General features: G+C 32.7%; 1 protein-coding gene across 1 annotated transcript; it reads right to left on the minus strand.

Moving 5' to 3' along the window:
- Positions 1–5550: 5550 nt before the first annotated feature.
- On the minus strand, positions 5551–22107 carry LOC112525597 (kinesin-like protein KIN-UC). The gene is made up of 22 exons (XM_025135785.1): positions 21900–22107; positions 20253–20350; positions 19905–20027; positions 19443–19628; positions 18322–18543; positions 17952–18114; positions 17152–17301; positions 16443–16531; positions 14965–15177; positions 14633–14767; positions 14407–14541; positions 13130–13309; positions 12850–13029; positions 12085–12210; positions 11865–11993; positions 11649–11784; positions 11279–11371; positions 10047–10172; positions 8155–8280; positions 7776–7919; positions 7535–7663; positions 5551–5941 (listed from the first exon to the last, which is right to left on the minus strand). The coding sequence occupies exons 1-22, from the start codon at positions 22096–22098 to the stop codon at positions 5793–5795; spliced, it is 3231 nt and encodes a 1076-aa protein (XP_024991553.1). The 5' UTR covers positions 22099–22107; the 3' UTR covers positions 5551–5792.
- Between the last annotated feature and the right edge of the window lie 4506 nt (positions 22108–26613).

The following is a 26613-nucleotide window of genomic DNA, read 5'->3' on the forward strand; positions in this document are numbered from 1 at the left end:
TTCCTTTCAAGAACTCTCTGTGTTGTTCTTGAAAGTTATTCTCTTTGTAAGATTGTTTAGGTTAGGTTTTCCTTTCCTATCTTCCGCAACAATCTTTTGTTTTTCTGTGTGTATTAATTCTTGATATAAATCAATAAGAATTAAAAAGTTGAAAAAATCTGTGTAATTGTATTCAACCCCCCCTTCTACAATTACTTTCTGTTTATTGTCTTACCCTTCGGGACTAACAAATAGCATTCAGAAGTAAACACATGAGCATTGTTCATAAGCACAATTTGATGTTTGTTCATAGGTGAACCATGTATCATTCCACATTTATTTCATATATGAACGGGACTACATAGTGCATGTGTTTACTAAAAAAACATGGATGTTACAAAAAAAAATTACGACTTTTTTCCATATACACCCTTGTTCACATATGAACAATTCCCATAAATATCGAATACTTGTTCACACATGAGCTCTTGACCCAAAAAAAAGCTGTAGAATAATCTGATGTCCAGGATCTTGATGTCGGTTTCGATTCGATGACGAGAATAATACCAAATAGTTACATTATTATTAATGGACAGTTACAAAACATCTAATTGTCATTAATAGACAACTAAAATCTTTTTCCAAAATACCCCTTGTAAACATTGTTCACTTATGTTACATTGTCTATATGTGCAATTATTTACATTTTATGTCATGAACGATCTCAGCCACAAATTTCAAAGATTAATGATGAAGGAAAAATGTTCCATTTTTTCAACTTGCAATTATTTATATATTTGGAATGATTTTTTGAAAGGAAAACTGTTTTATTTTTCAACACGACATAAAATAGAAAATACGTGCATGTACTTGAACCGAGGCAATATGTGTTTTGTATTTGTGAATTTGTCTCATACAGTTACAAAATTTGATGAAAACTTTGAGGCAAAAACATGTCTGTGAATGATGAAGGACAGTTTTCCCACAATCATGTTTTTTTATGAAATCGTTGATTTAACTCAACAACTGAATCGTAACAATTTGATCTTTTTTTTATTTCATATGATGATTGGATATCCGGTAAAACGTACGCCATTTGGTTATGAAATCGAGCCTTGGGCCATTGTTACTGATCTTCCAAATTTTTCAGTAATCTATAGCCATAAAAACGTGCAAGGTATTTGCAAAATCTATTAGTCAGACAAACAACTCTTGAGAAATATTGTTCTGATTTTTTTTATTAACCTGGATATCCAACCCGCTATACGAACCGACTAATCTTAAAGCGACCACTTGCTTTGCAGATAGCCCGGAGTCATCGCATTTGAACCTCCATGACAACAAGGGGATTTTTATTTCTCATTGGATTTGAATCTGGGACCTCCGGGTACTTTTAACTTTTGGAGTCAAGCTCAAACCAATCAGGCACCACCTTTGTAGTTATTGTTTTGATTATTAACGATGTTGAAATATAAAAATCAATATCGGAATGTACGATATTGCTCAAACATTGACATTTCAAAAGTTGAGCCTTATTTAAATACTTCCCCGAGTTATGACTAGTGACGGGTTCGAAAATTTTGCTATAAAAATTACAATTATGATCCTTAAGGCCGTCAATAGTTTTGTTGGATTAGCATTTAAAACACACACCCTAACAATTCAGGTCGTGAGTTCTATATTACCATTATCAGTTTCTGTCAGACTCGTTTCTGACATTTTATAGGCCCTGAGAGAACATAAAAACAGGGCCCACTGCAAGTAACAATGTTTTTAGCAACGACTTTTGTCGTCGCTAAAAATTCATTTATCATCAGGAAAAGTATATAACAACAACATGTTGTTGCCATAACTTATGGCGGAAACATGTCATCGCTAAAAAAACACTTAGTCAAAACTCACTTTTCTTATAATGACCCTCGGTAAGTACGAAAAAAATTCAATAATTGTTCTTCATTAGTATAAAATTAAGTATAAGAAATGCTAATAATTCACTGAGAAAAGAAATCTTATTTATCTTTATTATAGATATATAAGAGAGTACTTAAAATTACATACTTCTTGTTAGGTAATTTGAAACCAAGAATATAGAAACTATGGTTGATAATTTTTATAAAAAGTAAGAATTTTTTTAGTTCATAACAAGAAATATGTGTTATTTTGATATAAAAAGAGAATTCGTGTGAATGAAGTAATTGTGAATGTCAATGAGAGATCAATAATAAAGAATATCATCAAGGTTTTCTGGACAAGTAGACAAATGAAGATCAATAAGAATACAAAAGAAAAAGATGATTCATTGAGATCCAATAAGAATAAACAATGAATTAAACATATAATATGCAAACTCAACAATCATTGTTTGAGCACTTGAATAGAATCTTATGGTGTCGCAGAATCTCAATGAAAAATACATAAGTCAAACAATTGATGAAAATATTTAAATTCTATTTTCTTTCTTTTTCTTCTCAAGTAAAATAAGATGTTAAGATTAAAAGTTTATGAAACATGACATATATAAAAGACATTACTAAATACATCTAGTATATTTTTTTTTGATCAATCACAAAACCATGAAACACGTCATAAATTTTAAGAACAATAGATTGATTGTCAAACAATAGCAAAATATTTTATATAGAAGCAAAAATAGATAATAATAGTCAACAAAAACAATTAGAACTAGATAACCAAATAGCAATAGTCAATAGAAGCAAAAATTAATAAAAATATCCAACAAAAATATATAACAATAGCAAGCACGTGATCTTAACGTTGAAATGTTGAAGCACAAAAATAGTCAAACATATTGAGATAACAATAGCCAATATCATTGGACCTCGTTGAAGATAAAAATTAGAGAGACAATAAACAATAACATATAATGAATTATCAATTAATTTTTTTATTTTTATTTCCAATATAATTAATTGATATGTTTTTGGGTCCTTATTATCTACTAAATTCTTTTTGCCTCTTATTATATGCTACAATTTTTTTGGTTTCTTTAATTTATTAAATTATTTTATACTGCTATTGTATTTTAAGGAAAAATTTTGGGCCCATGATATTTTTGGGCATGCGCCCGTGCCGCCCTCCCCCAGGACGACCCTTGTTTCTGTACCGGTTATAAGATATGTAAATTGAAAATGTCAAAAATAAATGCAGCATTTCATGTATATTATTAAGCATCTTAAATAGTTAAGTGTCAAATTTTAAGAAGTACAAATAAATATACATCATGTACAACTTTGAAAGTTGCACGCTCATAATATAATGATAAAATCATTTAAATTACATTTTATATTCATATAATTAGTTATTTAATTTACTTTATATCCTTTATATTTTTCATATTCTTTTACGATATTAACATATATAATCATATATTAATTAAAATACAGTAAAAGTATGTTTCTTTTGTATAAATTATACTATTATAATCCTCTCGTCAATATCTTCAAAATGAGTTCAATGTTAAATATTTTTGGATTTAATCATATTCTAGAATATCATATCTGCATACAAATATATACTATATTATGAAAAGTCTTAAACGGTTAGAAATTTCAAAAGATATATGTATTGTTGATTTGTGTACATGTTTAAAAACGACATTACTTGAATTCTCTTTTAAAAACTTTAAATCATCCGGCCATCGCAAAACAGACAAGAGGAAGAACAAGAACAATATGGACACAATAATTTTTTTTTATTATATTCTATCAATAAGAAATATAGAAATAAAATTTTTACGAGAAAGAAAAGATATTTTATTTAATGTATAAAATATTAATAATATAATACTTTTTTAATATTTTTATTACAATACCTTCACAAATTTACCTATTAATTTTTAATTAACTTTATCATTTCGTCTAACATTCCTTTTTTATTACAAAAATGTCATCTTACATTTTAACGTTTGATTAAACGACTTAGTGGTTGTTTGGCAATTGCTGAATGGTTTGGTGTAGAATGATTAAATGGTCAGAATGATTAAGAGGCTCTCATGATATAGTGCAAAATGAAATATAATTGTTTGGTAATTGTGTACAATGAAATTAAAGCTCTTAATGGTTAAGGGAGATCTAATATACAAAATCATTTAGAGGGTTTTAGAATCATTAAGAGTCAGACTTTTTTTTGTTAAACAAGATTCACCTCTTAATGATTCAGATGTTGCCTCTTAATGAAACTATTAAGAGATAAACAAACAACCCCTTAGGCTAAATATAGTTGGATACATAAAGATGTTAGAAACAACTCTGATTCGGGTGAAACGTTATAGCCAAACCTTTTTTTGCTAATTATATTGTTAGATTGTCCAGATTTAAACATCATCTTGTTGTCATGCTGAGACCTTGAAACCCCTGCTATCCCTTAAAACATCAACTTCTATGATGTAATTCTCATCTTCCATCTTCTTCTACCTAAAGAGTCAAACATTTGTTTAACTCGTCCTTTTGCCTTGCAGTGGATTAGTTTAGAAGAAACGAAGAATTCGTGTTTGCTTTGTGATTCAATCTTGTATTTAAGAAATTCCTCATATGCTTCTCTTTTGGTTTGGTTGAAAAGAAACATGCCCCAATTCCAACGTTTCTTTTCGTCTATCGATGATTTACAAGTGAAAAATCCATAGCTGGTACTATGTTAAGGCTGATGTGTATCGAACTTTGTTTGGGTAAATTCGGTAATTTGGGTCTTTTTGAAATCCCCTTTAAATGTAAGTCACTAACTCAACTTTCACATTCAAATGATTCATTCTATTTTAATGGAGATGAGCAATGTGAATATGAGATATACATTTTTTTTACTTGGAAGATATAGAATTTACGAGAAAATAAATGGTTATAGCAACAGACTATTACATTTTATTTCAGGAAAACATGGTAATCAATTGGATATGCTCTTCTTTGGATTTGAAATAATATTTAACTTTTCAGTTTCTTTTTAAGGTTTGAAATAACATTTAACTTTGCGATTCTGTTGCTTTTTGTAAATGCAATTGTAATTTAATTATAAATTATAGATGAGTAAATAAATAAATTTGAATATAAAGGTTTTACTAAAAACAAAAATGTTGCATTCTTCTTCACACCATCAAAAATAAGTTTTTTTTTGTACTTATAAAATAAAGAAAGTATTTGATTATTATTTGAATATTTAAATTTAATTATTTATTAATTCATTTCCAAGAAAAAGGAAACAAATAGCATATCTTTTGGATGTAAACAACGGGTTGTTTATCAATACCTAATCAGGTCACTTATTTTAACAGGTGAACATGATAAGGATCGAGAATCTTATTAGATAAAAAACACGACACAGATGATAATCTTACCCCTAAGTGAGGACGGTTAATGCTTAATGGGTAAGATTATTACCTATTATGCCATTTTGGTGGCCAAGCATCTTAACCGATTAGGTAAATGAGTAGTGACACAAATCGGTAAGTGTTTGGTAAATGATCTCTAAGATTGACAATGGTTGGCTACAAATCAAGCAATTAACACAATGCAATGTAACTAGTAGGGTTAAATTAGGTAGGGTTTTAGTTCTATACATCAACAAGTACGGAACGTTAACATGATCAAGTTATGATATCATTACAACTCATCGTTATTGTATGCTACTTTCTTGGAAATAAATTATATATAGCAAAACAGGCAGTTCATTATCAGCTTGCTTATCAAACATCTGTTTTCCTCTTACAAAATGGCTTTTAAAAATACCATGTAAGATTGAGGAATTATGCACAATCTTAAAGGCTTACCCCGTTGATGTAATTAGTAGTGTTAGATTGGAAAATGCTATTCATTTTGCACCTCCGCTTGAAATGTTCGATTCAGTCTCAGTATCTTATTTGCCAAGTTACGAATATCTTCTCTGCTGGATTCGACTGTGATTCTTGCAACTTGTTTAACTCCTCCGCTGCTTACAAAATCCCTAGTATTGTCCTCTGAAACAATGTCTACCAAAGTTAGTATGTACACATCGGAATACGTAACAGTAACAGTTACAGTTACGCATTCATTGTTTTTTATGGGTCTCATTTATATGATGTAAAATATATAAATAAAGACAAGATATATCCCAGTATCGAGGATGATACCCAAGATATGTATTTGTTTATAAACTCTCCTGGCGGATGTACACGGAGTGGCTCTTTATGATACTGGGTCCTACTTTTTTCTTTTTCTACCATAATTTATGGTCTCTTTGACCAACCTTAGCCACACATCCATGCAAACCGCTCATGGGACAAACTTCAAGTTTTCTGGCAATGACCACCTACACAAGTCCTGAGCCTTACCCATCATGGGGCTACATTATTAGCTCCTATAGCTCCAATTTACCTTTTATTTTCAGTGATCATGGTGTTCAACCTTAGTCAAACAAATCCACAGGGTTTGAGCCCTACATCACATACACTCGGATCAGGAGGTAACAACACCAACGAGGCTCAAACAAATAACCTCACTCTTAAGGTATCCGATTCTTATCAAGTTGGCTACCCTTGGGGGATTGAGTACACTATTTGCTTGATACACGAGAAAATGGCCCATAAGATGAAGAATGGGGAAGACTACTTTTTACAAAAAATGAAAGGTAAAGATAAGCTAAATAATGTCATAAAATTGTCTTTAAAATGGTAAGCTTAGCAAAGCCAAGTCATGCAAGATTATCCCATATGGTTGATCTAAAAGGGTTCATGAAGCAGATCACAAGGAGACGTCACTAATTATCTTCATATCAATTAAAAAGTTCAGATCAATAGTAACCCACCACTAACTCGTAATTCACTTGCACCTGATTTGGGACAGGATATAAAAAACTCGCCCATTTAAATTCCTGAAGTGCTCGTCTCAACCTATGTAGAAACCCAAACAAAATTCCAACATCATTCCTTTAAGATTCATGCACTCAACTTGCTACACCTTGAGGAACCACAACTCTCGTTTTTCTAACATATGTCTTGCTCAAAATAGTGGACCAACTAAATAACTTTCTTATCAACTAAAACTATGGTCGAAACTTATTAGTAGGTGACTACTAAAGACTTGTAACACACTTGTAATTCACACTCTGACTGTGTGATGCTCTCCTAACAAGATGAAATGTTTTTTCTTCCCACAGAAAAGGAAATGGAATCCTAGTAGATAACATGCTTAAGGATTCAACCAACCAACATTTTAAGCCTACTCAGGGCCTACTACCACAAGTGCGCATCCATCACAAGGCTAAACCATACCTCAGGTGAGGGAACCAATTCCAGCTCTTGAAGAAATTTATGGATTTTGGTTATGCAAAAGTATATAAGCTAGAGTTTACTAATTATTCAAGAGTATTGACTACCTCTTCTTCTTGAACCATGTGGCCATGAAGATCAAGCATTGTTAATTATCACAAAACCACACTAGTTTGGTATCCAAATCAGTCTGAACTCTAGATGTTAACATTCCTAACTATATTTCCTTAAGAGAAATAGGACATAACCCAGGCACTTTTTTCTTAGATTAAAATAAATAAATAACATGACGAAAGTGTGTACCGTTTTGTGCTAAATGACAAAGAGCAAGCTCAATGTGACGCCGGGTTGATATTGAAGCAGTATTTGAGTTGCCAAGCAACCACGAAAGGACACCATCATCCATTAGAAGAGAACGACCTTTCTTGTGTCCTGCAGAAGTTAAAAAGAATCCAAGTTTACGTTTAAATTACTGACAACTAATCTGATTATAGAAGAAATTTTACAAATAAACTATTTAACATTCTAAGCTGCACCATGAAACCTTGAGTTATTGCTCGAGATTCACATTTAGCAAAATTTGCCATTCCCCTGGCAACCTGGGCAATGACGTCATGATTTCCAGATCTAACCATGCCCAAGAGTGCTTTAATGCCTCCTTGTTCAGTCAGCAGCATATGTAATTTCTCTGATATGATACATAAAAGAAAAATACCTGTGCATTAGTACTCAAAATACAAATCTTCTCAAAATGGCCGACACTCTCCAATGCAACAACTCGGAAGCCAATTTACTATTCATCACTGGAAGTGTCCCCTTATGTGAATTATATGAGGCAAGATTTCAACTCAATTGTTAATTTGACTTCATGACTGAAAGCCAGTATATAACAAAAGAGCTCTCTGTATAGACTAAGAGCTTACCATTTCCGCATAAATTTGCAATTGCTCCGGCTACCATTCTGAGAGTTTGGGGATCGTCTGTTTTGGACGCTGTATGTGCTAGTAAAGCAGCACCTCCTTTACTCATAATTAAGCCTTGATTCAGTTCTACCAACAAAAAGATTTGTTCATTGAGAAAAAGGTCAAGCATGCTACATGCATGATATGAATTAAGACAGCATCTGTGCTAACCAATTCACTTCTAAGATTAATAACACTCAATAAGATGCAAATGCCAATATTCTGTGCAACAGTTCTCTGAAACTATAGATCAGAAAAACGTAGAAGTCTTGCAGCCATGCTGACTGCATTACAGGAAATTTTCAGAAAAAGGTAATTTGGCATAAGTATATTTTATCGCCTGCAAGATCATTGATATGGCAGTTGCACCAACAAACATAAGTTGTGAGGATATAAGCAAAGAAGAACTAGGGTTTACAATAACCACTACATATGTGTAAAGCTTATTAAAAGTAACAGATTGTGACCTTAGCTTGTGGCAGTGACAAGATGAAGAAGCATACATGATGAAAACTCAAGAAATGTTGCATTCCTGGGATTTCACCAAAAAAAGTTTATCTAATGTGTTGCATTTCTTCTCAAATTTGTAAGATTGAAATCACATATAAATACTACATGTACTAGTCCAATTTGGCATAAATTTCCTCTTTACATCATTACATCCTTTCAAGATCCCTCCACCAAGAGTTCACTTGCTGTTTGAGAATAGCATTGAATTGTTTTCCATGCTTAAATTTCTGTCAGTTAAACCACCACCTGCATTTGCACATCTACTTTTTAACAATACTACTTCCCAAATTCAGACTTCCATGAAGGTGGTATCTCAATTGGCAGGTCAGCAACTTCATGTTTAACCCAAACAACCATGATCGCATACCATGGCAAGTTGGTGCCTACTTGATTCAAGAGCAAGGCTCAAGAGTTGACATAGGTCTTGCTGATGTATGGGAAAGGCCCATTGCGTTTTAATGTGAAGAGGATTACAATAACCGGAGGTTTTGCCACAATGCTTTAAGATTTAGAGGTTGTTGGTCAGATGTTCTTGTTTTCCAAACTATCAGCTTACACAACAATTTCAGTTCTTCAATGTCCCCTGCTGAAAGCAAGATTATCTAATTTGGAAAGTTTAATGATAATAATGATCAACCTTTCTAAGTAAATCTCAGAAGTAATCATCTGATGTGCGGTCCATTATAATACTATCAAACTTTCAAATCATTGTCATTAGGTTCTTGGAGAATCAGATCCAATATTTTCTCAACAAATCTATGATCTACCAAAATACAACATTTCTGATAAGTGTGTTTGCAGATGTGACTTTATACAGTTTCACAATGAATAAATGAAAGAAGACAGCAGATGCTTCTCTTCTATCGAAAACCTCTCTACCTCTCCCATACCATTGACATACAGAATAGCCGAACTTAAAGTCAAAACCACCATAAAAAATGGGGAAGTCGAGAAATATCTTGATAAGTTATGGATTCTTATTAATTGGCAGTTGGGCCAAATATTAGAGAAAGGAAACTCTCCAGATCTCGGGTCCAGCCCACGTGGGAGTTTAACCTATTTTCACTCTATAAATTCAATCTTATGTAATTGTAACCCCTAGCCGTCGTATCAATGAAATCCTTACTAGTGTGGCCATGGACTAGCTTAATCAAACAAATCAAGTGAACCACGTAAATCCTGTGTTCTTTCTTTTTTTTGTTTTTACTTTACTGTTGTCGTGTTGTGTGCGTGATCTTCAGCATCATTTCCTAACATATCTCACCAACTACACATTCATCATGCATTTAAAATGCAGGCGCACACGCATACACATATAAAGAGGGTTATAGATTGAGGAATACCATTCATTGCAAGATTTGCAATGGCTCCAGAAGCAACCCTAAGTAGTGTTGTATTCTGGGAGGTTCGCAATAGGATGAGCAGTGCATCTAGACCCCCTTCTTGAACAATTTTTTCCTGATTGATATCTGTAAAATAAATATTAGAAAGAGGCTTACATAGATAAACATCATCTACACCACCTATTTACTTGACATAGAGCAATCATCTGTTTAAGAAGAATAGGAACAACATTGTTTAGCAATTAAGGTAGTACAATATTAGGAAGACTATTGTGATATAATTATTTTCTTATTGATATTCTGGAATCAAGAATCGTGCGGGCACAAAAGTTTGTATGCCTTTCTCTTTATATATTTTATTTTCTATTATCAGAAAAGAGTTAGTCTAACTATCTGCATTGATCTAGCAGAAAAATCCCTCGGACCTTTCCTCAATATCTTTTCCCAATAGGAGGTTCATTACTTTTGTTTGTGTGATCTAACAAAAAAGCTTGTTGCTGCAAAAAGAGCAAATGGGAAAATAAAAGAAAAGGATATGCAAATTAACATGAAAACCCAATGAGCCTTTATTCCAAACTAGATGGGGGTGGCTAAATTGAAACCAAAAGAAATCGAACTACGCCTACGTTGTCTTACAAAGCAGAATGGATGTGCCAGGCCTTATGAATGGTGCAGTGTATCTAGCTAATCTCGTGGAAATAACCTATCTTTTTCTGGCTCTAAGACTAGAAGTTCTAGTGGTCGACTCGGTTCTTTCAAATCAAATTCACGTGAAGAAACTTTAGATGGAAAAAGACAAGTGATAAACCGGAGAAATTCACTAACACAATTTGGAGAGTATAAAGGATTTAGATATCACTCAACACCAACTCCATTACTTGCAAAGTGAAAATTTCAAAGAGCAACTCCATATAGTCCCTTATATGGGTTGAAGTTGGAACCAAAATCAAAACAGGTCCAGATCTTCTAATATTCCAATGGTCCAAAACTTCTGCTACCATTACAAACCAGGATTGCCACAAATTTTAGTCTAGACTGGGAGATAAGGATGGGATAAAGGTGCACACATTTTTCAATAACTTCCTCTCATTGTAACACATAAGGCATTAAAGGACAATAATAATGTTGCACATAATGACAAACAAGACAACATCAATCTGTTTGCCTATAAAGATTGCAATGTATGGTAGGAATAACAATCTCATAAACAATAAAGTCGTTATAGCACCTACCTTCAGCAGCAAGGTTTGCCACCACTTTCACAGCATGAGTTTGGACATCTAGATCAGAAGATTGCAATAGTGCCAATATCTTTTGAAGGCCAACTATAGAAAGCAAAAATAATCCAGTTAATTTCCTCCAATAACAGATATGGGGCTTCAAGCTTTAATCTACAGAATCACATGCTTTACAAAATCTTTCTATACTAGCTTCGTGATTTGAGCTAAGCAGACAATCTTCATTGCCAAACTAAAACTGCCCTTCCAACAGATTGAAAACTGACTACACCTGACACTTGCTATGTTTTCCTTCTATCTTTGAGGGATAGGATTAGCTACCACAGATTCATAAGATAGAGTGAACAGATACGAACAAACTTGCCTTCTTCGCATATCTTAGCTATAGTGGTTCGCTGAAATGAGTTTGACTCCCTTGATTTGTTTGAATTATGTAGACCGAATGGGGTGCCAATTGTTGTTCCTCCTGCATTATTTTCTTTCATGGATGGTCTCTTATCCTATGGAAATTTTGAACATAAAATCCCAGTATATCTGAAATGGAAAATATCAACCATTTATATTGCATTGTATACAATACCTCAAACTCATCCTCACTTTCAGGTACAGCATTTTTTATACTGCTTAGCTCCTTCTCAACTGCCTTCCTTCGTTTTTCCTCAAGTGAGAGGGCTTCTCTTACGGTACGAAGTTCATCGCTTAATCTAGCCTACGTCACAATCATCATTGAGAGTCTTAAAAAAGAGTGTCATGAGTAAACTATGTTCAATAGAGGTATCGACTTTTCACATTCCAGTTACCTTCTCTGATGATAGATTCTTCTGTTCCTTTTTCACTAATTGAAGTTCATCTAGAGCTGCTTCACGCAGCTGAGACATTTGTTGTAGTTCCATTTTAAGAGCACCAATCTCCTCTTGCCCTTGGATCTGCAAGCGGAGAAGAAGATTGGTGTTAAAAATATAGAACGTGAGGTAGAGTGTGAAACATGAACACTACAGCTGAAGATAATTATAACTTCCTTATGATCTACCAAAAATGTGGGTTGAAATAATAAGATTCAGTGTATGACATGGCACATAAGTAGAATCAATCATATCAAGTAAATGACTGAAGGAACCCTAAACGGCTAGACCCCCACAGAACAGTTGATACACTACATGCACAAAATTTGTAAAAGGTTTTATACTTCGCTAATAGAACTTCTAAATAGAAGTGTACATGTATGGCATGCCAGCTTGTTCTGAAATGAGTAGGGGTCTGTAGCCTAGATAAACTCTTGTAGAAACAAAGGGCAAGTCTGACTAATAACAAAGCACTGCAGAACAGACTGGTTTATCAATGAAGCTGAACATATAATCTTCATACCAACCTGCAATTGCACAATTAATTGGTCCTTTAGATTACAAATTCACAATTGTTGATTGCCATAGTCATGTCAGGTTATGCCTACTCTATGGATGTCCCCTTTGCCAATTAATTAGATAACTATCATAAAAATCACTTGTCATAATAAATCTGAAGAAGCTAAGGAAGTCATTAGTTCTTCATGTGCATCCAGAACTTACTTGCAGTGAAATCTGACGATTGCTTGAAGCTTTCTTTAGTGAAATCACTTGTTCTTCTAAACCAATGCACCGAGCATGCTCGTCCTCCAGTTGCATTACCAACTCTGTAATTTTTTGCTCGTACATCTGAGTGGTTTCGGCAAGTGCCTTCTGGTACGTAGAACGTTCAATCTGATGTTGCTATTGAAAGATGAAAACGCAGGGTTATGATAAAGTTTGCATCTTCTGAGAGCATATAGGGAATATAAACATTGATTACGCTGAACAAAATGGATCAAACCTCCATCGACTTTTGATGATCAGTTAGTATATTTTTTATTGAATCTAACTGTTCCTCAACACCGCTTGACCGATCTCGCTCATCGTCTAAATTTGACATTAACTCAGCTATTTTCTTCTCATACATCTGAGTTGTGTCTGCAAGTACTTTCTGGTATGCAGATGTTTCAACCTGATATTGCTACTAGCATCCAAGAGAATAGTGTAAATATTTGTGTTCAAGTAAACAAGTGCAACTCCAATTAGCAGTATCAAAAAGACTATTGAGGCAATTAAGGCAATGATGCTAATTAGACTACAGTGAAACTTTTAGTTGGCTGGAAGTATGGATCTCTAGATTCCGTAAGAAGAGAGGTTATTTTTGTTCAAATTCATATGAACTTCTCTTAAAAAAAATTACTTATATTGTAAGTTACCACTTGCTCCAGTTGACGAGTGCATGTGGGAAATGACCAAGCATTCCTCACTTGATATCATTATTGGATAAATTATGTATGTGCTTTCACATAATTGTAAGATCACCTCTTAAAGAATAAAACACGTTAGTTTCTTTCTGTCTTCACTTTGAAATCATATTTTTATACCCATTATGTGATTCTGCCAGCAAAATACTACCTATATAACAATCTTAAGATATCGTTGTGCGTTATAATAACAGGTAAAATATAAGGTTAGACTGATTTAGCAGTGTATACTGGGAACACCTCTATATATAATGTCGAAAGGAGGGACTAATCCATATTACATGGGTGTGCGACTATCCAGGACTAACACCTCTGGATGGTAACCAAGTACATATGCAGGCCTAACATGCCTTAATGTTTTCATTGATTTTCTGTGTGTGACAAGGAGGCATGTAATAGACCAAATAATGTATGATGTATGCATCATAAACTGTTATATGGAGGGGCTCTAATATGTAACTACCACAATAATTCTTGTAAAACTAGAATGGTTGTTGCTTATACATTGAATTGCTCCAGTCATGTTATAGAATGAATTCTATTAAGCAGATTATCGAGAACTTTGAATCATTGCGTGGTTGTTAATCTTGTCTCGTCAGAAAAGTGCTGTTTTAGACATGGCATAAATATTATTGCTTTTTATTAATTTAGAAACAACTAACCGTAGAAACATTAAAATTATACAAGAAGCAGTAAAATGTGTCAAAGGAAATATAATCTGGCATTAAATCAGATATCACAGAACGACTGGACAAAATCTCAGACATTTGATATCTAAAAGATAGCATGGATAATGAGTTGTTAGTGCAAACACCTTGTTATGCTCTAGGCCCAGTTCCAGTCGTGCAATCTCATCATGCATCAAATTGTTCTGATTCTTCTGAAAATCTAATTCCTCCAACACATCTTTCATTTCTGATTCCAGATGAACCTTCTCCTTCTCTATTAACTGCAAGCAACGTCAAACTTATAGAGTCTGTTAGAAGGAAAGACAAATTTGCAGCTCACTGTATATTGCATATGGCCAACATTTGGATTACCTCACAACGCTTCAAGCTTCTTTGTAGACTCTCAACCTCTTGGCAAACTAGATCATTGTGGTCTTTCTGGCAATTCAACTCCTTTAGAATATCTTTTATTTCTGATTCCAAGCGAGATTTATCCTTGTCTAACAACTGAGTCCAAGCGTGAGAGGCAGAAAGGTCATATGTATTAGAAATGGTGGATGCTGGAAGAGCCAACTTCTTGAAACATGATCTCATTTGAAAAATAGTAAATGGACATTCTAGATGTCTGAAGAAGGTCAACAGCGAGTTGTAGAGAGATTTGTCAAATAATATTCAAAGAATAAACCAGAAAGAGAGAAATATACCTCACACCTTGCAAGTAAAGCCTTTTCTGCTTCCTCAAAGCTATTTTGACACTCTCTGAGATTATTCTCCAGTCTTATCGTGTTGTCTGCTCTAGATTTCTGTTGCCTGTCTATCTCCTCCGTGAGTATATCAATTTGATTCTCAAGTTTGCGACACAAGCTCTCATAATCAAACTCCTCTTTTAGCTTTACAAAGTTTACTACTTTCATGGCCTGCTCAAGCAGTAAGTTGTAAGGAGGATAATAAGGAGCAGAAATATGAATATTTAAATTCTTCAATGTATCAAGAACTGTTTGGTGTTTTTGCTTGGATTGAAGTCAAGGTGGAGAATTGTGAAGCTGTGCCTTAAATCCAAGTGTTTTCAGCATGTTTTATTCTATGCTACCTGGCCATGCTATATTGGATATCACAGAATGGATCGCATAGGATGGAGGATATTCAGTACAAGTTTTTCGAGGTGATGAACGCGAGCTGCCCTAGCATTGCTGAGGTTGTGTAGGCCTATTGCTGGACATGGCGAGCTTGCTGGCTAGCTTGGTCTTGCATGTGGGATTTTAGTCCAATTTCAGGTCTCTTCTCATTATATCTTCATAATATACTTGTTGCTTCTCTCCTAACCGAACTAAGCTCCTGAAAGTTTGATTTCTTCACCATTATTGAAGTAATCTTCACCATTAGTTCTCCACCCGTGGTTTTTCCCTTTTCGGGTTTTCCACATAAAATCTCCGGTGTCACCATCTCCCTTTGCTTTACTTTGATTACTTGGGTTTCCTTATCGATTGCTTATGCTTAGTTGATGGTATCGTTAGCTAATACAACCTTAATCTCGATATTTGAACTTAGTTCATTGATGGGGATATTGTGAATTGATTTGGACCTAATTTGGGATTAATTGCAAATGGGGGATTCTTGATTTACAACAAGAACAGTATTAAACTAATCCATATAGGAAGCATATAATCTACGTATGCTGATGCAAGAACAGACATGCACTCATGCTGCCTACAAGAGATACCAATACCAACAGTAACAACTACAATGTATTACAAAGAAATGCTAAGATGATCTCCAATCAATTATTCGAGTTTTCACATCGTGCTGAATCGCCCGAAACCAATCAATCGTATCATCCAAAACTGAAGTAGAGAGGCAACAAAATCGACTTATGAAGTAGAGAAGTTCAAAAAACGTATCATCCAAAAAAATAGGTTGACTCTAGATACTGAACTGTTCACAAGAATATCAACTATTAAATCATCGCCAGTCAACATTCCATCAAAATTACGCATTGTTATAGTATATACATGTGGCCTGAGTAGATTGCAAGAAAAATAAATTTACCACAACTATGGTCGTTTATATTTTCATGGTTTATTTGGAGGACATGAAGTGAGCCACAAATCAACAATCATTCACAACAGAATTTGATAAGAACTAAGAAGTAATAATTGTAACACTACATGGAAATCCAACTTACCCGTTGTCCAAACATTATGGTGCTTGAGGTTTCTGTATGATGTCGAGAAGATTGACCAATCGTTACTATAAGAGAGGTCCTCGCCGAGCCTGTTCGGGGTTTGATGAATTCAGTAGCAAGAAGTAAATACACAAGAAAAAAAGCATTTATAAGGTATGTTCTAACAGTAAAATATACACCACCCTTGGCTAAAGGTTGGATCTCCACTACTCCACCATCATATATATCATAAACCAGAAGTCATCTCAACGATTTACAGGGAATGGAAGAATTATAACTATGCACTATAAATAAATCACAGGAAAGCAGACACAAAGGTATGGAAGCATTGACATAATAAACCACAGGGGTGGTGCCTGATTGGTTTGAGCTTGGGCTCCAAAGGTCAAAAGTGCCCGGAGGTCCCAGGTTCAAATCCAAGGAGAAATAAAAATCCCCTTGTGGCCACGGAGGTTCAAATGCGGTGACTCCGGGCTACCTGCAAAGCAGGTGGTTGCCCTGGGATTAGTCGGCTCATATAGCGGGTTGGATATCCAGGTTAATCAAAAGAAAAAAGCATCGACATAATTCAGATATGTCAGAGAAGAAACATGCCAATATAGTCACCATGCACTATAGGCCATAGATCTGACCATGAACATGACTGCTATTCACAAGTGAATATATTTGAGCAAGTAAAAGCAGAATATGACCGGCAGAGCACGATTACCTCCAAACGAGTCACGAAGCAATCTCGTTAGCTTGGAATCTCTGGTGGGTATATGAGGGCTATTCTCAGCCAACGCATTTATACATTTTCCAAGGGAACTAAGAGAGAGGTTGATAAATTTTGTCTCCTCAACCAAGTGACCTTCACTTCCTGCAGCATTCACAACCAGAACATAATTTCCAACTGGGATTATATGCTTATGCATTCCCAAGAAATGCGAATGTTGTCCTTAAAGAAACAAATTAACCTACAGGTATCCCAATTTAAAACCAGTCACAATAACTTAATAATTTGATTATTGGTTGTTTAGTATTAACTAGTCTACATTGATATGGTGCTAACTACCATCATAGGGAAGGAGAAAAAAGAAAAAAAAATTGGACGAGAGTAATTAATCTGATCATCATACTTTTTTTAAATGATAATCATTTATATTGAACTGAAAGAAAAAAAACCCAGGTGAGATACGCTAGGCCAAAACCCGAGATACTGACTAAACAGGAAAATCATATAGACAACCCTGAACTTTATGTTAGATCATCATGCTTGGTCTTTTGTTGCAAACAAACCATTATTTTTGCAGAAAAACACTACACCTTGAAAGAAAATGAGCACTTTCAGACAAACGCTGGAAATATAAATGCAAAAAAAAACATCATATGTGATCCTTTTTGTTGAAAATTGCTCATTCTTGTAAAGTATTGCTCTCTGTATTTTTGCAAAACTGATAGTTTGTTTGTAGCAAAGAGCCAACTATTGTATAAGGTCTAGTATAGTATCTGAGTTCATATGCAACATACCGGATTTGTCTAGGCGCTCAGAACCTGCAAGATCAACGATAAGTAGCTTGCTCTTTCGAATAGTCGGTATCACATGGCCACCAACTAACACACTTTTGTCATCTTTCCCTGGAGAAGATGTATTGTTTTCTTCTTTATCATCAACAGATCTGGTAACAGATACCTGTAGAAAATGAGCAAAAATCAGTATGTGCTTGTTAGTATGTGGAGACTAAAAGTTACAAGGCTAAGAGGCAAATGTGCCTGTCCCAGCTTAAGGAAGAACCTGGAGCCAAGTGTATAAGAAATTAAAGTACCTTCAAGGTATCAGGCCAAATTCAGTGTTTAGATGTTTAATAAGTATTAGTTACAATTTTCTCATAACACGTACCATAAGAATTGCATGGCTACGAGAAGATTCAGTGTTCATCTTTGTGTTTGCTGCATGGCGATTTGCTTCTCCAATTTGCAGTAAATGCAAAAAGTGGTCCACGTTTTGAATTTTGACAATTGCTGCACCAGGCACTGACACTTCCCCCTTCTTGGGATCCTCAACAATTGGAATGTTCACCTTTTCTGGTGCAAGTAAATCTTGAACACATTCCATATAGATCTGTTACAACAACCAGGGCATGTATCAATTCCTTGAAGCAGCATTTGCAAGCTAAAGGGTGCTATAGTAGGGCTCATTAATAAAATAGTTAAACGATTATGCGTAAGTAACAGATAATAGAAGAAGGATCATTCAATAATTAATGAAAATAAGATAACTCCATGATATCTGAAAACAAGCTTCAGACCAATAATACATGTTATTTAGTTGTTTTCAATTAAATAACCCATGCTGTATATCAATGATCTTCAAAACATAAGTGCTAAATGGAAGCACCATCTCTCTGGGCACTAGTTGTTCGGAAATTCTAATAGGCCAGATTATTCACTTGGTAATTTTATTATCAGACGTGTGAGCAACAAAGCTCACTTTTCGTATATTTTTTTGTTCATCTTTTAACTCCTTTTTTAGATTTTCACTGTGCAGCCACATACCAAACTTGTATATTTATAATTTTATATCATTCCAAAGAAACTTTCTATGAAGGATCCCGAATATTCTTGACTGTCCTCTCTACATAATATCACAATACAAAGTAAATTAGCAGCAACTCATGCATGAGGACAATCCCTCTGCCTCTTTAGTACATTCAAAGTCTTTGTATGATTAAAAGTGTCTTTGAATGGCCAACAAGTCATAGCTTCACCGGTATGCGTTCCAATATGGCTACTGGATAAATGCTTTCATACCAATGTTCCATTTCAAACTTAACTACTTCGATCAAGAAGGCATGTCTTAGTCTTAGGATGCATCCAAGCACTTGACAGACATAACATTATGCCACAAAAGTTGATTGCATAAAGAGGGATGACGACTCATTCCGTAGGAAAAACATTGAACTACTCAAATTATGAAATAACATTGACAAAAAAAGCTAAATGACTAAACCTTGGTAATACCTGCAGATAGGAGATTTCCACACTATCAGATGCTGGAGATGCACTAGCAATGATGTCCTCCAAAGCCCTAACCATGATTCCTCGCTCGGATGCATCATCCTTGCCCAATTGGCCAAGTGTATAAGTCTTGCCAGTTCCTGTTTGACCATAAGCCATAATTGTTCCATTATACCCATTCAACACACCCTGCAGAAATAAAATCAAGAACTTTGGTGATGATATGAAAGCTTTTACTTATCGTAAAAAAGTCGGCTGAGAAGCATTATTGACTTTAACAGTTCAACCTACACCAACAATACATCCCAACTCAATGATATCCTAAGCTATTCTTCTATCTTTAAAGAGCATAGAGTACAGTATAGTTTAAACGATTTGTAACAGTAAAAGAATGTGGTATTCAAAGTAATGCTATCTGTTTGCAATACAGATTAAGTTTGCAGAAATCAAGCAACACTCATTTACCTCAACTACAGGTTTTGCAACAGCCTCATAGACACGCTTTTGAGAAGCAGATTCTGTAAATACTTCATCAAATCTGTGAGAGTCGGAACTCCAATTATTTTTCTTCAACTTCAACCTCTTAAGCTGCATGAGGGAAAGTAGTTTCAACTAATCCAAAGGATGCTATTTGAACAAGTAATGAACCATGCATAATGAAATGAGATGTTACAAACAAGTCAGATGACCATGTGACTTGTGAGTGGGTGGATGGGTTTATGTGTGTGGAGGAAGAGAGAGAGAGAGAGAGATGGTCTTCAATATATAAAACTGTGGAAAATAACATTTTTCAAAATTGAAAATTGTGGTCACCTCAGGTTGAAGTTCTACGCAATCGAAAAAATCAGCATCTGAAAGTTCCTCTGTGGTTTTTGGCCGTAGCCTAACAGCAACTCTCACTCTTCCAGGTTCTGTGGAAAAGACAAATTTAAGACCCTCCATATACTATCTGAACATTGCAAGTCCCAACCAATACTCTTAGTCATTAGCCAATCAGACACTAATTTGAAATGTGTTTGAATTTTATCAAAACTTTCTGTGAAATTACTAACCTTTCTTCCATCGAAAGGCCATCTAAAAGTACTCCAGAATAGCAATTCAAAAATATGCTTTATGTTAGAGAAGCAACCACAGATTACAGAAGAATTGTGAAAGAAACCATCAAACAGCTGGAGAGTCCCCAGGCTCGCTTATGGGAAGTATAAATACAAATAAACACACACATCCATGTCAATGGGAAGATGCTAAACGCGGCCCATAAGAGTTTAAAAAGTGCTCCAGTACGAATCCCAAAATGTAGATCAAAAGGTATAATAATCTGTGACTTCCACGAATTAGGGGAAGGATAGGTGGATACTAGCTTATGTTCCTTAACATAAATTGTTTGAGTGTTCATAGTCTGTGGATGATTAAAAACTAGAACACATTAAAGCTAAAATAAGTAATTTACATCCTATGACATCTTTAACGGTGAAAATCTTTAAATGTACTCTGATAACAGTTTCAAATTTGCAACTACCACAACCCCTATCCTGATAATACCTAAACTATAATTCATAGCAACTCCTAAAATGAAGTTTTTTCCCTATTTGGCTACTCCCTCTGTTTCACAAGAAGAACTAAACTGTAACATTTAAGTCAAACCCAGTGAGTACTTTTAAATTCCAAATAAATTTAGATGAATTTAACATATAACTAGCCAATGGGGCATAAGATTTTTCTATTTGTAACATTTGTCACATAATTTGTCCTGGTCAGCAAATACTGTTTCCTGGAACATAAAAAAATCACAGGATGTTTGAAGTTAAAAGCAAGTTCACCTGATTTCAAAAGTCCAACTGCATCTCTCTTTCTAGGGAACATGCTAAGCATTAATTTTCAATTTTCATAGAACATTAGATTACTTTACTTAAGCTAGTATTTCTATTTGGCGATTCCATTTTTCTGTTAGAAGTCCCAAGTTATTCCAAATAAACTTGCATAATGTCTGCTCCCTTTGTCCCCATGTAATTTGCAACTAATTTTCATGTATATGAGTAGAAAAGTTTGACTATGTACCTGTTCATCAAAACAAAATACGGGGGTAATATTACAAATGGAACTCTTAGGTTTCAAACTAAAGCAAATCTGCAAGTACTACGCAAGGAAAACAATGCCAGCAAACTAGGTCCTTTAGCTTAAAGTCTTGCCAAAAAGGGAGATCTATCTACCAATATGAAACATCCAAAACTGAAATTCGTGCAATTTCTGTGGAACAAATGAAGTATACGTCAGATTAAGCATAAATCCGTTCTATGCAAAAAGCAAAATGCAGCAGCAACTGATTGCATTTCTGCACACGAATAATCACACATTTTCCATTTCTATCTTCATCCCCCAAAAGCATAATCATCCACACAAAGGAAGGTACACTAAGTGGGAGTGCGCATATAGATAGACAGACAGATTGATAGAAAGTACCTGCGTCTTCGTCGCTAAGGCGAGCGTGAGACCGAGAGTTGGGGGTAACAGAGCGTCTGGAAGCAGAAGAAGACGGTGTTTTAGAGCGAACGGAGGCAACACCTCCACCGCCAACAATTCTAGTAGAAGGAGGTGGTGTGACGTGCTGTTTCTCATACCTAGTGTGACTATTGTTCAGCATTCTGGCACCGGAAGCCATTAATTCTGCAGTCCTCGACTCCAAATCCTAGAGAGAGAAAACATATATACATGCATATCTGTCAGATAGAAGAGGCCGGCACGATAGGAAGAGTGTGCACAAGCATGAACAAAATTTCTCGTGACTGTGATGGAGACAGTAAGAGAGAGAAGATTTGTACGTTGAAACTCCGGCCGGCCGGATGGACGGCGGTGCGTGTGTGTCTTGCCTGCCCGTTCCCGCCTTACATTGTTTGAGGGGTCCATTTGGCGTTTGTATTGTTGTTGCTATCATCTTTGACCCGTTCAAATATTGCACAAATTTAGAAGACAACAATTATTAACCCACAACTTAATGATATTTGTGATTGTATTTAGACGTGTTTTGAGATTATTTATAAAAATAATTTATTGATTTATTTTGGTGTGATATCGGTAATAAATATTTTTGAGTGTTTGTAAATAACTTATACTGGTATCAAACTGATAATAAAAAAAAAATTAAAAAGTTAAATCATTGTAACTTATATTCTTATAATAAGTTGATAGAGACTTTTGTAGAAAATTATAAGTTATTTCAAATAAACAATCTCAAACACCCTATGTATCTCATCTTCTTTACTTTTAGTTTTTATATATAACTTAATCTAAAGTGTTTAATATTATTAACTTATTAAATAATAGTTATTAAACATATGTTTATGTATATTTATATATATTATAAGGTTACTCGTATAATATAACGAGATAAATCTTGATTTTATTATTTAGTTTTTATTTTTTTGTCTTTATTGATATAATACGATTTTATATGGTTTTGAGAAAGTAATAATGTTTTTATTTTTTAATGAAATATAAATTTAATAGTTCTCGTTTTTTTGATGTAACTTCTTGAATTCAATTTTTTATTATAATTTAATTTAGATTTAATAACAATGTAATTTATTTTTGTTTTAATAATATAATTTTGTTATAAAGTTAATAATAAAACATTCTATTATAACTCAATGATTATCTTAATTATATTTTATATTTTATATATTTAAAAATGGATGTTTATCATGTATTTGATCATATTTATCTGCAGTTAGTTATACGAATTMAAAGATGGAGCTTTAATAAGTTGTACTTACGCAAATTTACTTGTAATCTTGAATTTTAAGATAATATATATTAATAAACAGTACTTCATGCATAAAAAAATGGTTTTTAAAAGTTCTTGTCAAATGCTTTATAATATAGTATAAATATATATATATATATATATATATATATATATTATAATATATGCAAAGTTGGGTTTCAGTGAGTTTTGAAGTTATGTTCAGAAAGATAACAGCGGATATTTACTTTTAGATCAATCATAATTGGAGAGAATCATCAAGTGTCCAATGTCTTTTTACACTTCACATCTTAACTATTATTTTCACACGATTTTATTTTTGTGTGTGTGTATATATATATATATATATATGTATAGATAGAGAGCGAGAGAACGTATCAAATGCAACCCATCACATTTGTACAACCAATGCAACCCAATCAATTGAGATATTTATGGAAATGATGAGAGTTCATTTACTATGATTTGAATATTTATGAAAGATGACTAGGGTTCATTAAATATGATCAATACTTTATATTAGAAAATAATTAATTTTTTTATGAAATCACATATTCATCAAATTAAATGGACGGTTGAGATTGAATTGTATTGGTTGTACAAATGTAAAAAGTTTAATGCGAATATTTTCAATTTTTTAAATATACAACCTTTTAAATCATAATAATCAGGTTCCAGTTACAGTAACAATTACAATGAGAAAAAGAGGACAAGACTTTCATACACATTCAATTATCTTTATTTACCTATTGTATCATAATAACCGAAATTTAAACAGATTTATACATGTAAAATAATTAAATATACATAAAACTTAAAAAATAAATAAAGATAAATGTAGTTGAAAGTAATTGAAGGTACTGAAAATAGTTAAAAAATTTAAGTTTAAAAAAAACAATTCATCCAAAAATTCAGAAGTATTTTCACCGTTCTCATCATGCCTCTTATTCTCATACGATTTTTGGTTTAGATCATAAACTATTGAACAAGTATCGTTTAAAAAAAATAAAAATAAAAATCATGGATAAGAATAAAAAATATGATTTTTAATAAATTGTATATAAAAAATAGAAATATAAATGATTACAGGTAATGCGTTTTTATGTAGAATTATTAATGACAATAATGGAGGTGCATGTGCCCACCCACATGCATATATTTGTATTGCCCTCACCCTCTCCCTCACAATCTCATTAACTTTTACATCGTCAAAGCTTAAATGATTTAGGGTATTTTTTTATTATTATATAAAAAACATAAATTATTTATGTTAAAAATAAATTTAATATGATTTTGTGTTAATCTTTTATATATATATATATATATATATATAGATATATAGATATATAGATATATAGGGGTGAGTTCAAATAAAAACCACTCAATTTGTAAAAACCGTGAAAACCTCATTCAACCAATTATAATTTTACATTTTGTTCATTTTTTTTGTAATTATGAGAGGTTGATTAACCATTTTTATTGTGGAGAGTGTTAATCATGGATATTATCATCTTTATTATTTTAATTTTAGAGAAATACATGAAACAGTTTCATTAAAATTTCATTAAGTAGTATATGAAACAATTTTATAACCACATATGAAACAACTTCATCAAAAAAAATATTATATGAAACAATTTCATAAAAAAATTTCATAACATTAACGACGGATGAGAGTAGTTTTTACGGTTTTTACAAATTGAAGTGGTTTTCATTTGATCGCTTATATATATATATATATATATATATATATATATATTAAAAGGGTGTTTGCCTAATATAACGAGATATATCGCAATTTATTATTTATGTCGATATAATACGGTTTTAGTGGTTTTGAGAAAATGATAATATTTTTATTTTTAAATAAAATATAAATTCAAATATATCTTAAAAATTTGGAAAAAAAAAGTTATATAATATCAAATTTACTATTTAAAGTTTTGGTTTTTGTGTAATTTTTTTAATTCAATATTTTATTTATAATTTAATTTAGACTTAATAAAGAAGTAATTTATTATCGTTTAATAATATAATTATATAAAGATAATAATTAAGTATTTTGTTATAACTAATCATCGTCTTAATCATATTTTATATTCAAAATGAGATGTTTATCCCGTTTTTGATTATGTTTATCTATCGTTAGTTACATAAATTCAAAAATGAAGTTTTAATAAATTGTACTTACGCATAAATTGCTTGTGATTTTGAATTTTAAGTAATATGAATCAATAAACAGTACTTTATGCATAAAAAAATTGTTTTTAAGAGTTTTTGTTAAATGTTTTATAATATAGTATAGATTTATGAAAAAAAAAATTATTTAAAGCATTATTTAGTAGTTGGGATTTTTTTAACTGTTGAATGAGTAAAAAAATATCTTTTTATATTGATGTCTTGCATGAGATCGGTCGAAATTGTCAATAGCCAACTTTTTTATCCAAATTTGAATTCTTTTAAAATAATATAATGCAAATAATTAAGAAGTTTTATTTAATAAATGATAAATTTGTAAACGATGGAGCATACTTTATTCTGATTTTCCTTAAGAAAACGTATTATGTTTTTTGATACAGAGTGTATGACAGTTTTGCGCACAAGAAACTCTATTTAATTCTTAACATAATTTATGTAAATGTCGTGTCATAAACATCAAAATAGAACTGTTGAAAACAAGTTCTTCAATTGATGTCATTTGTCTATTAAATAAATCGAATTTATAGACGACCAGAGGACCAAAAATTTGTTGATTTTCAATATTGATCAAACAGCCGTAACATGATGCTCATTATAGTCTTCATTTCCTATATGCAAACTAAACAAACCCTAAATTTATTTTCATAGCATATATAATCATGAACTTTTTTAGAGGCTCGTAACTTTGTCACGTCAGTTTTCCTTTTTTTGTTCATTTCATAAATCTTTCACTGTCAATCATGGATCGGTCTATGGTTTATATAATAAAAAACTACAATAACAAGAATTATAATAGTTAAAAGTTACTTATTATAATTAAAAGATAATAATAATAAAAAACTATAAAAATTAATTTAAAAAAAAAAATTACAAGTGCCAATTGACCATCCATCCTTCTCTTCTGAGATAGTATTGCTAAGAAGTTTGATAAATGTATGCATTGATTGAAAATAATGTTCATTGAGGTAAAAAGTGTTAAAATCTGAAGTTTCATTTCATCTTTTGTAATAAGAGACGATGTTTAAAGTCTAAAATCTGAACCAATAAAATTATTTGTTTTTATAACTTGATAGATGTCTGAATTTGTTTAAAATGTGTATTTTACCATTAAAATATTATAGTGTTGAATTTATATAAAAAATTATACAATTTCACATATTTATTCATCATTATTACTAAATTTATGTCAAAATTATAAAAATTAACATTTATTTA

Source organism: Cynara cardunculus, assembly GCF_001531365.2.
Source record: "Cynara cardunculus var. scolymus isolate 2C chromosome LG 13, CcrdV1, whole genome shotgun sequence".
Classification (NCBI taxonomy): Eukaryota; Viridiplantae; Streptophyta; class Magnoliopsida; order Asterales; family Asteraceae; genus Cynara; species Cynara cardunculus.